The sequence below is a fragment of the Apteryx rowi genome, unplaced genomic scaffold, assembly GCF_003343035.1.
Source record: "Apteryx rowi isolate R43461 unplaced genomic scaffold, aptRow1 scaffold_556, whole genome shotgun sequence".
NCBI classification, from domain to species: Eukaryota; Metazoa; Chordata; class Aves; order Apterygiformes; family Apterygidae; genus Apteryx; species Apteryx rowi.
In genome coordinates this window covers 476,410-493,246 of record NW_020450823.1, presented here as the reverse complement: position 1 = coordinate 493,246, position 16,837 = coordinate 476,410, and the positions used below count along the sequence as shown (strand labels likewise).

General features: G+C 36.7%; 1 protein-coding gene across 1 annotated transcript in view; it reads right to left on the bottom strand.

Moving 5' to 3' along the window:
• ANO2 (anoctamin 2) overlaps positions 1 to 16,837 on the bottom strand; it is a 194,667-nt gene that overhangs the window by 41,320 nt on the left and 136,510 nt on the right. Inside the window, exon 19 of the mRNA XM_026081614.1 lies at positions 4,447 to 4,521. Coding sequence (XP_025937399.1) covers positions 4,447 to 4,521 — 75 coding nt within the window. The remainder of the gene's footprint in view (positions 1 to 4,446; positions 4,522 to 16,837) is intronic.

Below are 16,837 nucleotides of genomic sequence, written 5' to 3'. Positions count from 1 at the left end.
GAGAAACTATTGGATAGCTTTTCTNAAAAAAAAAAAAAAACAATAAAAGAGGAATAAAAAAGCAAAATTTCATAGCAATAGCAGAAAACAGAGAGCAGATATATGTTTCTCTTTCATTTTTGCCTTTGGCAAGAATTCTAATGTACATTCATTATTTTAGGTAAAACATCTTGAGATCCTCAGGTGAAAGAGACTATCCAAATGTAAAGGATTAGACAATTATAATTATTTCAGTGGGCCTAAGGGCCCAAATTCACAACACAGGTCTAAGGAAATTTACCACTTCATTTTAATGACATAGCAATGGTTTGCTGGATCCTTGCATACAGGGGTAGATCATCTTATGAAACAGCACTATTGTGAAAGAACCAGAACAAGAATCAGAGCTATATTAAAGGTTGAAGATGAAAGCTGGGCACTTTTTTTTTTTGACAGAGAAATAGTAAACATACTAAAAATAATGATTTGGAGAAACTACTGGAGAAATCAGATCAAGTTCACAAGCACTTTTTGTGAGAAAATTGTTGCAAAATGTAAAATCTAATACAACATCTTATTTTGATTTTTTAAAAGAAATGTTTCATTCATTTAAAATGAAATGTATCTGAATGATGAGTTTTTGTTTCATTCAAATGTTGGTCTAAAGAAAAAAGTTAAAAGTCTAAACATGCAACACTGAATTGAAACATTTACAAATGGCATAAATATGGTTTCCTTCCTTTCTGTTGTTTTCATTGTGTTGAGAAAACAGTTTGATTGACATAAGCTAATCTTTTTGCCTGTTTTCTCTTTTTATTTTTCCTACCAAACAAGCACACAAAAAATCAACTATCTGCCCAGCTCTTGCAGTGACATAAGTAGTGCAGGAACACCAAGTTCAGAACTTTTATCTAACTTTTATCTGACTGACCTTTGCAAGTACTGATCACTACAGTATAGGGTAATCTCCCTAATAATGAAAGAAAACAAAATAGCAACAACTTGGCAGTGATCTAATTCTCCTTTCATCTCTAGAGTCCACCAAAATAAGAATAAAAGAGCTTCAGATCTTATTTTGGTTCACAGATTCGTTCTTCTTAATAACCTTTCAAATAGTCTTTTTCTGTCTCTTTCACCTGTGGTTTTCTTTGAAGCTTTTGCTATGGTGCCAGTAAAGCAAAGCCAGCAAAGCAAGCTTTTATGCATCATTCTGGAGGTGATGAGACCTCTGGGCCTCCAAAAACACCTGTCTCCACTGCAAACTTCCACCTAGAAAAGACAGCTTTACAGTTCAGAAAAAACAGAGTTGTCAAGAACGGTCATTGCTAAATAGGAAGCAGAAGTCTCGGGTCATGGAAGATGAATATTAAGATATTAAATCTGATCAAGTACTATGGGGATTCATATCAATGAGGAGAGAGTACTGGGAGAGGAGATATTATCAGAGGCTGGCACGTTGAGGCCTTGTCAATTCATGCAGTTCCATAGCAAGATATATTAAGTTACAACACTGATCCCTCTAAGTTATATAAAAAATAAAAGTTTCACTTGTTTAAGGAACAAAAACATTGTTTTTGCCAAAGCACAAAGGCTTCAGAAACTCCTCAGTCGCCTACCTGTTTTTTAAGCATCTGCTTAGGCACAGCTGGAAAAACACTCCTTCAGGAGTCTTCCTTATCTGTGCATCCAGCAAAATGAAAGAGCTGAGGAGGGCTTATAGGACTGATAACAACTGACAGCACAGTACTCACTCCTCAGATGGTAACTGGGAGGTACAGTCCTCTACCTTCACAGCATTGCTCCTATTCTGAAATTATACCTCTTGCCCAAATTCCATATCAGCCACCTTTCATTCAGGTACCTGTTCTGTTTTTTGTTGTCATTGTCAGCTTTTCATCTAGCCAGTTTTAAATCTTATGGTAGACCGTTTCTTCACTGAATACTTAAACTACTCTGACATTGACTAAATTGCTTAGAAACAGAGGTGGAAATTGGCTGCAAAAAAGGTCACCTACTGAGCCTGGTATGAATGAGGACAAACAGGAAAGCATACTAGATTGCAGAAGGAAGCTATAAAACTCTGTGGGCTAGACTGATACCTTCATCTAAGTTGGATAATTTTTAAATGTCCAAATACTTCTTTGGCTCCTCGGTGGGACTATTTGAGAGTCAAATATTATGCCATGTGAGTAAGTATATGGCAATATGGTCCAAAAGAAGGAACAGACTGAACTCTTGTGCCATGACATACTGGTTTTCTTCCTTCTTCTGACTGAGCCAAACACAAGGAGCACAAAGGAAGGTTCTGGTGATGCCACTGCCCCATGCCATCCTGCTCTCTTGCGGCAACTACCAGTGTTTTCACCATTAACTCAGAAATCTTTGCTATAACGTGTACTTTCTAAATGTGGAGGTTCTGAACTGTGATATATGTAATTAATAGAGATAAACAAGCAAAACTTGTATATGGCCAGGAAGAGACCCTAGGGCTCCTGCTACCATTTGCCTTACTGGTGATTTGTGAACTGCTGTTCTAAATTCTCTTAAAAAGGGATTGCTTAAATCAAGGTTGCATCTTGTGCCTACTCTGCAGTCAAAGGGGGTTTTGTGTACATCAGGAGAGTTGTGAACAGATTTTAAAGCATCTATAAGTGTGTATAATAATGGTTGGAATTATTTGTTGGTGTAAAATATAAAGCATGTGTAGAAACTACAAGGGGATTCAGAGTTAATGAAATGAAAAATAAAGACAAAAAGATTTACAATAAGAAAACTATCAGCAACCACAAGATTTATCAGGGAAAGTATGCCATGTAAAGTTAGGGGAGGGAGGAAAAGCACATGACATCATCATTCTATAACAATGTAGACATTTTTAGGGAAAATTCCTGTGGGTTTGTGCTGCCAGACAGTGTGGGCCTGGAAAAGGTAGTGTTAAGAATTCAACCATCACTTCTGCAGCACTAGAAATTGCAGCATATTCATGTGTGTGTGTATATGTGTGTGTGTTGTATGTGTGCACACACACACATAAACTTGAGGCTTTCATCGCCTGTATCTATGTGCTGCTCACAGCTAAAAAAAATAGTCTCTGTGAATTATAGCAATAAAGGAGGTTGATGAAGCAAATTTTCTTTCGCCAGTGTAATTCTGCTGCACAAGCTGATAGAAAAATTTAGCCTGGTGTTTCCAATCACTGTTTAACTAATTTAGCAGAAAAAAAGACAGGCCACATACAGTAAAGAGCAGATTGTAAACTCCACGTGGGAGAGACGCTGGCTCTCAGCAAAAGCTGACTTGAACTTCTTGTATGGTTTGTAAGCTCTCTCCTGTAGGTGCTTATGCCTTGTTAATGCTCCAGATATTCTAGAAAAATCATTTTGGCCAACTTTCCAAATGGTGTAAGTCAGCAGAGTGCCGCTAGCCATCAGCAGGAGTTGAAGAACCGGAGCTCTGTGTTTTACCTTTATAAATGTCTTTGAGATGTTACAGTAAGCTGGGGGTGGAATACATAGGCTATGACCCAGGAAAGTGCTTTAAGCTCATGCTTAGGGGAGATTTAAACATGTGGTTAAAGTCAAGAGCATGTGCAGGCATTTTATCTGCAAAAGGATGACCTGTTAAAGTTAAATCAGAACTGTATGCTTAGTCATACTGAGAAGTATTGTAGTTTGTCTGTTAACAACATCTGAATTTGTTCTGAGAGTGTAACTCTCTCCTAGCTTATTTATTTACTTTTGAATTTTCATGGGGCTTCTTGTTCTTCTTCTTCTTCTTCTAGCTAGGATTTCTCTTCATTGGCCAAACATTAAAAAAAAAAAAAAAAGAGTGCTGGTCGTCCATTGATTCTAATCTGAACTAGTGAAAACATACACAAAAATCAAGGTTTGACATATTAAAATGCAGATAACTTTCAGTTATTTGTGCCGAGCTGCTTTAAGCAAAGTCCCAACTGACACCAGTCAGAAGATCTGCCTAAAAAGCAAAGGATTTCTATGGCCTCTGGAAGCTAGCACTCATTCAAAATTTTGTAAATGCATACATATAAATATGAACGACATACTTAATATATACTTAAATATATTTAATATAGTATACATATATATATATACACACACATATATTCATAAAAATGCAAACATGAATTTGACTTGAATAAGAACATAAAATGGTTTTGAATGTCAGAAAATAAATGCAATTTTCATAGGAAATCAGTTGCAGTATATGCAAATTCCAGTAAATTAGATATACAACCACTTAGGTATTTTAAAAGACAAGGCTGGGAGTAGATTGTGAGCTGGATCAACCTTCCTGGTAGGACGTGTATATCTCATGGACTGTTGGTTATAACCCTAGCTCTCTTCAGATCATTATCATCCTTGAAAGCATTCATTTATGATTCCTTTCAGGATGCTCATCACAAAATTTCTCACACCTGATAAATCAGAAAAATACAAATTACATTACCATAAATAAAATCAGTGAAAAGTTTGCTAGATATCCAGGCATACGGTCTCTCCATGTCAGCTTCTCCTCTTCATCCTTTAACAAAACACAAAGATTAAAAAACAGACATTACAGAACTGTGCAATAGCAAGTATTAGCATTCATAAAATCTGTTATTGAAAAACATCATCAGTTTCCCAACTCCTGCTTTAATTTTGAAGATTACAAAATTTAGAACACTGATATTTTAAAACAGGCTCTATAAATACGGGAAGAGAGGAAATGAAACAATATAGAAAATTGCTGCAAAATCAGAAAATTTCATACATAACTATGATTTTCATATTTCAAAAATTGTATCCAGCTCTCACTAAATTTCATAATATCAGCAGAAAGCCTTTAAATTCACTTTAATCTACTTCTAGTGAAAAGCAAGATTCAACCATTTATTTTAAAGTGATTCTTGCAAAACTTCAGAAGAATAGAAATCATTAAAATAATTTCTTTTACTATTGGATCCAGATTTTTTATCTAAAGGTTACCTCAGTATGGTAACCTTTACTCAGATATAGCCATTAAGATCATTCTTGCTATAATACCCTAATCCTCTTCCTGGTTCTCTACACCAAGGTGTAGAGAACACAGAAATTACAAAGGCAGAGAAATTACACCTCTGTGTGGTATCCACCCACCTGCCTGTTTTCCCTGCAGGTACAAAAGCTATCCTCTTCCCCATTACATAATTTAAAGCTACTGTGAGTACTTACTGATCAGTGAAATATAGTATACTTCTACTCTCCCCAAAAACTTGGCTCCATCTCTAGCAAGGCATACCTCTAAAAAAGGTTTTTGAAAATGGATTTATATAAGAAATATGATTCTCTCCTCTCAAAATAGGGTTCTTAAAATAGTAAGGAGGTCATTATTTTGTTCAAGTTAAACTAAAACTGTGCAATTAAATTAACTGAGGACCCAGAGCCAGCTGCTGTTTGCATTTTTGTGAACCACTGTTGCTATCCCATCAACCAGTATTTCACTTACGTTGGAGTAAACCCAGAGTTATTCTGAATTTCTTTGAATTTAAATCAGAATAGAATTCAGGTCAAAGTCTCAAATAAACCATTTCTAAGGCACAACTGTCCTCAGATAAACAAATCCAGGAGTATTTTCCTTTTGTAAAAAGCTCTCCCAAAACAGCAATGGGAGTACAGGATATACTCCAATTGCACAGAGGCAATGTCATAGATTTTCTCATGGAGTTTGCTGGGATGTGGAACTAGGCCAAAGGCATGATCCTGCCTACGCAACCAATACCATTTGGTGGTGCCTTAAACACTGTGGGAAGTATTATTACTCAGCATCCCCTCTTCTCAGCTCAGCTGTTCAAACAGGAAAATTAAGCATGTCTCCTTTGGGAGAATGCTGGCAGGACAGGATCATAGCAAACCCAAGCAGGAGCATGAATAATTTGGCCCAATATATAGAGTCCATAAATATATTGAGTCAACCTTTCAGCTGGAAGGCTGCTTTAAAAAGCATTTCTGTAAAAGCACAGATGCATTTCATTTCATTTTGGCATTTACCACTCAGCAACTATACAGGACACAAAAAAGGTCTAAGTTAGTACACTTTGAAAAGGCATGAAGGACACCGTGTCTAACAATTCCACTAGGGGAAAAATACTAAAGAGACAAAACAGCAGAATACTAGCCAAAGAGGTTAAAGGGAATAAGAAAATCTTTTATAACCATAGTGAGGTGCAAGGAGAAAATGTGACTTGTACAAGAAAGCCAGGAAAAGCCAAAAATGACCAAGAAAACCACTTCAAAAATTTCTCAAGCATAAGAAATTTTTAAAAATATGAAATTATAATATCAAGCTCAGACATTCAAATACCATGAACCAAGCTCTGCAAATCATGGGAGTGGCAAAAAAAAAAAAAAAAAGTGATTCAAATAAAATAAGACCAAGGTTTTCCTCTTTTGTCTTCTTTCACAATATATATTCTTTCTCTGGAGGTATAAGATACTTACCATATTTTGAAATGAAAGCCAGGATTCTGACATGATCTACTGACTTTAAAAGTCAAGAAAAATGTGTCATGTTGGTACACTCCTATCAAAATCTTAAAAACTGATTTCAATCTTACAACTTAACAAAAGTGAAAAATCAAGGAATTCCTTTAGAAACAGTTGTCCATTAAGATCAAGAAATGCAATATGTAGAAAACTGTACAAAATATCCAGTCCATGTTATTTGTCCTATTATTAGTTTGTTGGGTGGGTTTTTTGTACCCTGAGTAGGTAAAGGAAAGAAGGAGAAAGCTAAGGAAACTGAGAAATGATTGACATGTAGAGATGAGACACAGAAGCTAAGGCTTTAAAAAGCAGTGTCTAATCTAGGTGCTAAAGCCAACATTTTCAGGCAATAAGAGAAATTAGGATTAATCTATTCAAGGGTCCCAATTTTGGGAAAGTTTAAGGACCCTGATTATTAGAGTATATTGAGCATGCCCTCTGAAATCTCAACACACACATTAAGAACTAAGAGGCAACTAGCACCACAAGTCATTTTTGGAAGCCCTAGGTTTAGCACCTGAATACTTGTTTTACATAAATTATTGCTTTCCAAAAGCACTTTGCACCTGGTGAGTTCAATAAAATAAATTCCTGAAATAAAGATTTAGAAACATAACTGATTCTTAAAATTTCCATTTATTACTAAATTAAATATGGACTGCCTCCCAAAAATACCACCTTCATGAACAGGGAGAAAATAGCCTGTTCTTTCCGGCTTTTGTGCAGTGCCGTATGGAAAACACTATTTGCTACCGAACAAAGAATAAGGCAATGTCAGCCTGAACAGAGTTCATAGAAATGAAAGAGATACAAGCTGATATTTGATATATACTGGTTTATGGAGGAAAGATTAAAAATGACAGGGCCAGATCCCTTGTGAAAGTATTAAGGATTTGATAAATCAATAAACATTGGAAAGATGTGAAAACTAGCAACATGCAGTTTTTCTATAACAGTACAAGAAAGAATAACTGGTATTGAGGGAATAAAATCAGAGAAGAACATGAACAATAGTAAGATATATCTTGATAGTGAGATGTACTAAACTATTAAAGCCTCTTGCAAAGAAAGTGGTGGGAGCTCTGTTGCTTAGACAATATGTCTGTCATAATAGAAATTTTCTTTTTCTCTGGAATCCAGTATCATTGAATATCATTTCCTTTCTATGTTTAAAAGTTCAGAAGGGAGTATTTACTCCTTTATTTCATGTATTTAAAATCTAGTTTGTACTCCTGTTCATCAACTTGAGCTCCACAGTTTTGTGCACAGTTAGCCTACAACAACCCAATTTTTTTGGGTGAAACCCAGAAACCTGATGCTATCTGAATGCAATATCAAGACTTCTCCACTTCTCTTCACTCTCCCATACAAAGTGTACTGCTCAGAGTGTCTTCATACCATGGCATTCAATGGTATTGTCCACACCTCTCTATACTTGCTCTCCCAGTATATCTGAGAAAGTATAGTCTTTAAGCAGCCACATCTTACAGTCAGTTTAACCACCAGTCAATGCTCCTCTAACTTTGATAACCCTGACAGTATTTTGACAGTCTTCTGGCAATGTAGGATACAAATGGGGAAAATCAAGAATAGCAGAGTGTGTACAGGGGAAAATTTAGCACATGGATGAAGGAAGGAAGAGAAGGTTGGCATACCAGGTAGTCAACTTCCTCCTTCATGTATGTGCTTCCTTTAATTTTATGTGGCTTTGCTAAGAGTTTGGCCTTCTCTCTAGCATTTAACCAAAGGGAGATACGGACACCATGACTGAATTTATAAGAAGCAAGAAAAAGCTTTATGAAAATATTACTCAGCTCCTTAGCATGCATGCCACAAATTGCAATACCAAATCCTAAAATTCAAATTAATACAGTAGGCAACAGAATGCTATTTTCTCTTATAGCACTTGCTAAGAGACCCAAATCTGTGAATTTGCTTGGTATTTTATATTGCACCTGATTCTGCTCTCTGGCAACAGTGCCATCTAGCAGCTAAAAGCCTGTACTGTGAGGTATCATGAACACCTTTTCTGCGAGCAAAATGTTATGCTTGAATGCTACAACTAGTAAGAGTACTTCATTCTGAATTCATGGAATTTATTCATAGATTTCTTACAGGTTATGGCACATATCCCATTCTAATCTATAACATGTGAATTACAGAACATTGCCTGGACTGCAGGTAGGGGCACAGAGAAGTGGGACAGGCATCCTTTACCGATGATTGATGAAAACTCAGCCAAACAGGCAAAGAACCTATCTGGAGCAGTCCAAGAGGTGTATATATTTATCGAAGCAACAAGATGAAACGGATCATCTGAAGAACAATCTCAGTGTCAGATATATTACACTGCAGAATATTCCCCAAGGGAAATGTTATTGCAGGGAATATCTATACTCAGACAAAAAAACACTCAATAGAAATTATATTTCTGTGATGAATAAACTGAACCAATAGATCTATTTTAAAACATTTTTTCAAATGCTTTAAATATAATGCTGTATTTGCAATCATCTTAGACAAAAAAAGGGCAGGTAGCTGCTGTACTCTACGTAGTGATGTGTTCCTGTTTTAATGTAGTGATGAATATATTTCTTGAAGGAATACAATTTTTTACCAACAGGGAAAAAAAAGCAAAACAGAATGCAAAAAAAAAAAAATCAGAAAGGAAAATTTTTTAAGCACCATCTAGATTTTACTGGATGGTTTATTTCCTTATGAGTTACCTAACTTGGCAAAGATCCAACATCTGCAGCTCTATATCCTAAGGTGGGCCTCTGAGCCATGGAAGCCTGGAAATATACTGCATTTGGACAGCACCAAGTGACTTTCTGAAAACAGTTCTATGTTTCTCTCAATTAAACCACAGCCAGTTAGCTCAGATCACAAATATTTCAGTTATTTATTTATATTTTCCTACAAGAGAACACTTCCTCAAAGTAGGTGTTTCTCACAATCAGCCATGCCAGCTCAACCTGCACTCAGGGAGCAAAGCAATATATTTTCCTCCTTCTGCATCCTTCTTTGTACCTACAGTTCTACAGTTCAAGCTCTTCAGATGTTTACGCCTGGGCAACCCCAATGACTTTACTGGACGTGCATAGAGCTGCAATAATTGACTGGAACTCAGTAAAAGATGCACAGGGAAGAATAGAATCCTTCTCTCTTGGCTCCCTAAGCTCTCGGACAGCTAACATCAGCAAAAAGCAGTAAATTTTTATTTCCAATGCCAAAATCCACAAATTCATCTCTAAATATACCCAGAAAGCATCAAACAAGAAAATGCCATTTTTATATCCATGCTTTTCTTAGTAGAAACAAAATCTTTAGATTGTGTAAAAAATGTGGGGTCAAAACAAGCATCAAGAAAAGAGTTCTAGTATCAAATACAGCTCTATATTTGATAAACACCCAAGATATTGCATATGTGAGGTTCAAGACAAGGAATGAGATGAGCTTCTTCTGAAATGAAGGATCCCTAGAATTTTACTCTAGGCATAAAATATGATGAGGACAAGGAGCAAGTGATACTCCAGGGCTTGGTGGGTAAAGGAAGCTAAGAACCAAAAAAATTCTGTGGCACAGGCAGTTTTCCAAGACAGGGGTAGATGCAGGTGGTGACACAAAAGGAGGCACAGTCAAGACATACCGGGATTTCCACGTTCTTGCAGTGGTTCACAGTGGCAATTACAAGCAAGAAACTGTTTGGACAAGTTCACAGGGCTGTTCCAGCCTGTATTTGGGACCAATGGCCCTCAAACTTCTGAGTAGACAGATGAAACTACTGCCACTCTGACCTTCTGCTAATGTCTGTATCCATCCCAGCCTAAATCTGGCACTAAAAGCTCTACCTTCATACTCCCACAAAAGCAGGAAGACCTGTTGTTTTGAGACACTTTAAAAGAGAGAGAACAATATTTTCTATTCTTCTCACCTAAAAAGCAGTAAGGGCATTTTAGCAATAAGGATGACTGTTTTGTGAGCAGTCTCCAGGCTTGTCCCAGGCTTGCTCATGGACAATGCCAAGATTTTTTTGGAGCCTGCTGAAGGACTGCAAAACTTTTAATTAAAAGCTTTTTGATTGCTTTGAAACATGCAGAGTGGTACAAACACTCCAATAGCTTTCAGTGGTGTTTAATGGACTCATTCTAAAATATTCATGGTAGCAAAGAGGAATAGTAGCTATGAGAACTGCATGCAAGACTCAGTACGAGGATCATGAAAATTAACACGACTTAAGGCTAAACAAGGCTTTGTTAATCATCCAGTCTTGGTCTCTTCTATAACGTAGGCCATAGAACTTCCTTGAGGTAATTTTTATTATAAGTCTAATAATGTCGTTGAACTAATCTATTTGTTAGAGAATCCTCTAATCATGACTTGAACATTTCTGTGATGAACAGTCACAAGCCTTTTTAGTTCATTCCAAATGCTAATTATCCTTGTTGTTGAAAATGTGCATCTTATTTCCAGGCTGAACTTGCCTATCTGCATCTTCCAGTCTTGTGGGGCATCTACCCACAACTTTTTCTGTTCAAAGCCTCTACTGGCCGATTTTTGGTTTTGGCCCTAAATTCTTCCAGGTGGTGATCAAGTCAGCTCTTGGCTTTTCTGTTGGATTATACTATTTGGTATGGAATCAGTCAGTCGCACATACGCCTTTCTTCCCCCATGATGTTATTTGAAATAAATCTGTCACAAACTACAGATCTGCCCTGACATGGGCCACTCACACACCCTTTCCCATAACAATTCTTACAAAAGGATGCATGAGTAGCAAAAGGTCCTGTGCCTCAAGATACCTATGTGCACATCCTTTCCATAAGACCAGACATATTACGTGATGGTTGCTGTGTTAAGGGTTGGGCATACTTCTAATCAAGGGGCTCAGGGAAGCCTGGAGTAAAAGAATATGCCAGTCTCTTCTGTCAGCCCTGGAGAAGTCCTGGCAGAATGGAGGAAAGGATCAGCTAATCCAAACGCTTTCTAGTCTGTATCAGTCTCAATATTTTTTTTCTGAAAACCCTGCCTTAATTTCAAAGATAAAAAAAAACACTCTTTACAGTAGTTTTATTGAAGTATTTCAAGCTGCTTCATTCACTGATGAATAATGAGAAAATGCTGAATGCCTGCTGTCAATGTAATGTACATTTATAAAGCTAAACTTGGTTAATTTATTTCACTTTATTTTGAAATAACAAAAGTTTGTTACTCTGCTATATTTAAATCTTACTTTGTCTTTGATACACATATTAATGCATCTAGTGCTGTGTAGTATATTGTGATCATCACCATGTAAATGGCATTAAGATGCTCAGTCTTTACATCATGTTTAAAATCAACTTCTTGATATTTACATATGATTCGGCTGAAAACTGGCAGCACTTCTTTTTTTTACAATGACAGTTTAGCATATGGCTTTACAAATATGAATTATTTATGTAAACTTGAAGTCATTCAAAACATTACCAGAAAACCAGTATAATTTACACAAACAATAGGGTTACATCTGTAGACATAAATATTCATTACTTATCAATCCTCTTTGAAGGTGATTAATAAATCATAATGAGTTGGTCCCGAGAAGGCAAAGGGACAGATGTACAAAGGTACTTAGACAACTGATGGGGTTTCCAAAGCAACCACAGACTGTGGTACACAGGATTATCATACTAGGAAAGATGGTAGTGGAATGTCACAAACTGTGGCATGAGGTGATATCTTCTTAGCTGGTCAATTTTTTTTAGCATAACTCCTAAACACTCTCAAATATAAGGAAATGTCACACATAGTTTTAAAATATGCTTTACGTAACTATAGTCATGGACAGAGTCATATGTAAAGTAAACAGATTCTGAGCCAGATATGCCTAACTTAAAGCACATGATTAGATAAATTTAATACACTTTAAAATTGACTAGAATTGCACCTATATGGTGCATTAAACAAAAAGAAAATGTGGTGAGCTTCAAAGAGTGGCTTTAGAAAAAAATCATTTATCAGCAATACTCACTATGTTACATTGCTCTGGAGTTAACTTGTTTCACTGCAACCACTTTGTACTCTGACAGCCAGAGTGCCTTTACCCTAACATTCAATCTGGTTTTATGCCTTCTCCTGTAAGCTGTGAACATTTGATGGAGAAATTATTGAAGTAATAAATGCAGCATGTTTTAAAATAATTTAGCCAGAGTAATTTTTCATTATAAAACTAACCTTTGATTAATCCAGAAAATTTGTTACCTTTTTAATACTGACAGGGATTTTAAAATAGTTTCTTTCTGGAAGTTATTTTAAATATGGGATTATCTTTTCTGTTTATGTCCCTTGATAAGGTATCAATTACACATTCAGATGCCCAGCTATTTGCACTGCTTCTCTCTAAGATCTCAAAAGGGACAAAATTACTTTATCTCTCATCACTTCAAGTCTATTTGCCTTGGACAGATAACAGTTTACCTTAAATTTGTCTGTAAATCCCTCATTCAACCACCACTGTACACTTTAATATAATCAGCTTCAGTCCAATGGAACTAAGCCAGTTGGCAAATTTGCAATTTGCAAAGATCAAGTTACAATTCTTTATGTGGGAGTCTCTTAGCAATATTTAATAGTCTTGTTACTTCTCTAAACTGCACGTATTAGTCCCGTTAATGTGAAGGGAACTCAATTTAAAAATTTAACTAAGTACATGATTTCAGTTCTGGATAAGATGTATTTTATGCTAGACTCTGAAGCAAGGGGTGTGACAGTGTTCTTTCTGTATTTCCTTGAACTTTGTCTGGCCCAACTCTGGGCCAGTGTCCTGACTATGAAGAATCCAGGGTGAAACTCCTGTGGAATCAATGGCAAAACTCCCCATGACCTCAATGAAACAGAATCTTATCCCAAGTCTTCAGTACTGCACACTTAAAAACAGATTCTCCATTGTTTTACACCTTGTGAAATCATTTACGCCTGCACAAAGGGAGAAGAAAAGGCACACAAAACATTATCATTTTGCTTTGATTGCAATTTTAGGTTTAGTTTACACAAACTGTGAATGATTGCACCAAGATCAGAGAGAGCAAAGATGTGGTGTGAACTTCAGTAACATTTTAAAGTTGGTAACGAAATGTTCAGAAGCAGGCAAAGAATTGAAAGTGCATGTGTCTATACTAGATTTTTCCCCTGACACCCAGGCACTTGGTTAAAAAAAGTAAACTGTTAATGAAGTTAATATCCTAACATTTGAATATGCTATGCAAATTGATACTTGGCTGCAAAACACAATCTGTCAAGGCAAACCTTTGCCAACACACAGCCTTTTGGCTCTGACTTCAGGGAATCAGAACCATCAGTGTTTGTACCTACTTTTATTTTTTCAAAATGTAAATGCCTTTATAAAAAGAGTTCTGTAAGTTATACTTCTAACATTAAAAATTGGCAGTTACTTATGAGTCACAGTGCTTCCTAGTGTTCCCAAAACTGGAGTTTGAAACTGCCAAATCACAATGTCTGGCCACTTGGATTGTTTTTTTTAAGACAAGGGCATAAAGATATATCAGGCCTATGCTGACTGACAGGCACATCTTATCTGCTTTCCACTAAGCCACTAACACCTTCCTACCTGGTTGTTAGGAAATATGCCAAATCTAAATATAAGATGTAGAGCAAAGGATCCTGGCACTTTTATCCCAAATCCCTTCTGATTTCCAAACATAAAAATAAAAACTATCATGCACTAGTCTGAATTAGGTAATATTTTTCAAGTGATACAGATGTGCTAAAACCGTACCAAAAGCATGAAAAGTTCTATAGGGAGCTACTTCCCATGAGCATCCCAGTTCATTTGCATGGTTTTTTTTAAAGAAATAGTTCTGTTTGTAGTTGGCACCAAAATGTACATCTAAAGAAAGAGGTGTCCTGAAACACCCAGCCTCATTTAATGTCAAGCAAGATGTACAAAATTGGAAAAGGAGGAAAATATTGTTTAAGACTTAACTCTTTTGAAAATGTTAATCTGAGCCTTTCTTATCATTAACAAAAACAGAGTAGGGCTTATCAACAGAAGAAATTTCTGTAGTCCCATACCAGAAAAATGCAAGAGTTGGAAGCAGTAGCAATGTATGCACGAAACTGCGGTGTAGTATCTAGTCAGAGATCACTACATAGTTTCTCTTATAATTAACATAGTAATTACTCTGAAAGGCATGCCAATTGAAATGGCAGATGATACTAAATTAGGAGATGTTGTGAACTGTGAAGAGGACAGAGAATTAAATACTGGGCTGTAAAGAAGTCAGAAACACAAGCATGAAATAGAATGAGATTCACGTAGGACAAATGAAGGCCAATATAACCAGGAAAATAATTAGAAACAGCAATAATGCTCAACAGAGAAAAAGTGGTATCCAACTCTTGGAGAGCAATGAGTTACAGTCTGAAAATGAACCTGGAGAGAATAGAAATGGTGGTAATTCATACTTGTATCATCCTCACAGGTAGTGAACACACCAATGGTTTAAATAATGTACCTTCTGCATGGGAGTAAATTCAACATACTTGAATCCCACAGAGGATTGAATTAAGTGAGCGGCATCCAAAACATCAGACCTCTAATGTCTTCGGTTAAAAAATATCTGGCACTTACACAGCAAGGAACTGGGCTGAGTCTATAGCAGTTGTTTACATGTGGCAGAGAGCCAGAATAGTATGAGTAGATCAAAACCACTGGGAGAAGACAGACCTGAGCTGACCCTACCTGTGCTATTTCTAGAACTAGAACAAGGACTCCTAAACTGATTGCATATGAAGCTGCTGAGAGGATTTCTGGAAAGAGTTGTCATTCTGATAGGATCATTTGGGATGTTTCATTTCCCGTCTGAGACATGCTCAAGCTTCTCATACCACGCTGCAGATTTTCTGAATTTCTGGTGTTGTCACAGAAATTGAACAAGATCATCTTACAGCGATTACTCACAAACTCGACCACATAATTAAGCTTTGTGAAGAGGCACAGGAACACTTAGAGGAAATAGACACCCGACAAGTAGAGGAAAGGCCACAAGGGAGGAAGAGATCTTTTCAGGCCTCTCATATAGTGTTTTGTTGCCATGATCCCCCTGTAGTTTTAGACTGCTGATATGTCTTTTGCATCCTGGGGCATTATTATCCCCTGCACTGGCCTGTGCAGGTGACTCAGAGATCTGCTTCAGTGTGTAAGAATGTAGCATTCCCATGTAGGCAATGTTTATCTACATCTCTTCCTGTCCCCCAACACTGTTCCAACTATATCCCAGTGACCTCAAAGGGTTTACAGTGATATGGAATCTTGCATTTAAGTCCCATGTTATAACCAAATTTCAAGAAAATTTAAGGAAAAAAAAAGTTTCTTCTGAAAAAAGCTTTCAGTGTGAAGTCATCAATGTAGCATTTCCTCACAGTTCCCAGAAATATGTGGGCTGATCCTCTCATTCGCTGCACCAGCTTTGCACTGGACTTCTGGAAGACTTTCAAGGTACACTTGGTCGAAGGGAAAATTGCAGGGTTTTGTTGGGAAGGCTCTGTTGACAAAAATCTGTTATACAGGTTTCTACTACACATCCCATTGCTCTGACTAACATAAGGTCTGTGGCTGAAATGAAGGTGACAGGTATGGCTCAGGCCACCTGCATTGGTGGTTTGTCTTTGGACGGAACTTGGACTGACCAACCTGTGATTTGGGCAACCAGACTTCTGATGGGCATCCACAGAAATGTGGAAGCTTCATATTATCACCACATAAGCACACACACAGCAGTTATGTGTTTCATACTTTGCTTTCTGAGGAATTCATCAATGTCTCAGGATTTAGCCTGTGACATTCAAAGACTTGCAATTAATTTATACGCCTGGGAGCATCTAAACAGTACACGTATGAAGCACTCACATCAACATCAATAATCTTCGTTCTCAGAGAAAACAATTCTGATTGATTGACCCCTCCCTAATGAAGATCTGACAACTCCAGTTCAAATGCCTTTTCAGAATAATGAATGATCATAGCAAATGCTTTGTGGCACAAAAACAACTGTATGAAAAAATGTAGACAAAGAATTCAGGTTGCTTTTGGCCAGTTTTTACTCAGTTGTCTCTTTTCATGCTATTTAGCATTTAAAGCTTATTCAGTTATAACCATCATAAAATGAGACTTCTCTATCATTTTTCTCTGTTATGGATAACATGCTTCTTTATAATTTCAGCCTACATGACTGTAACATCTTTTTTAAAATTTTTACATTATTTTTTCTTGATGTAATTAGCTGTAAAAAGCCTCTTTTTTCCAAATTCCAACATATTTTGTTGTTAAATAA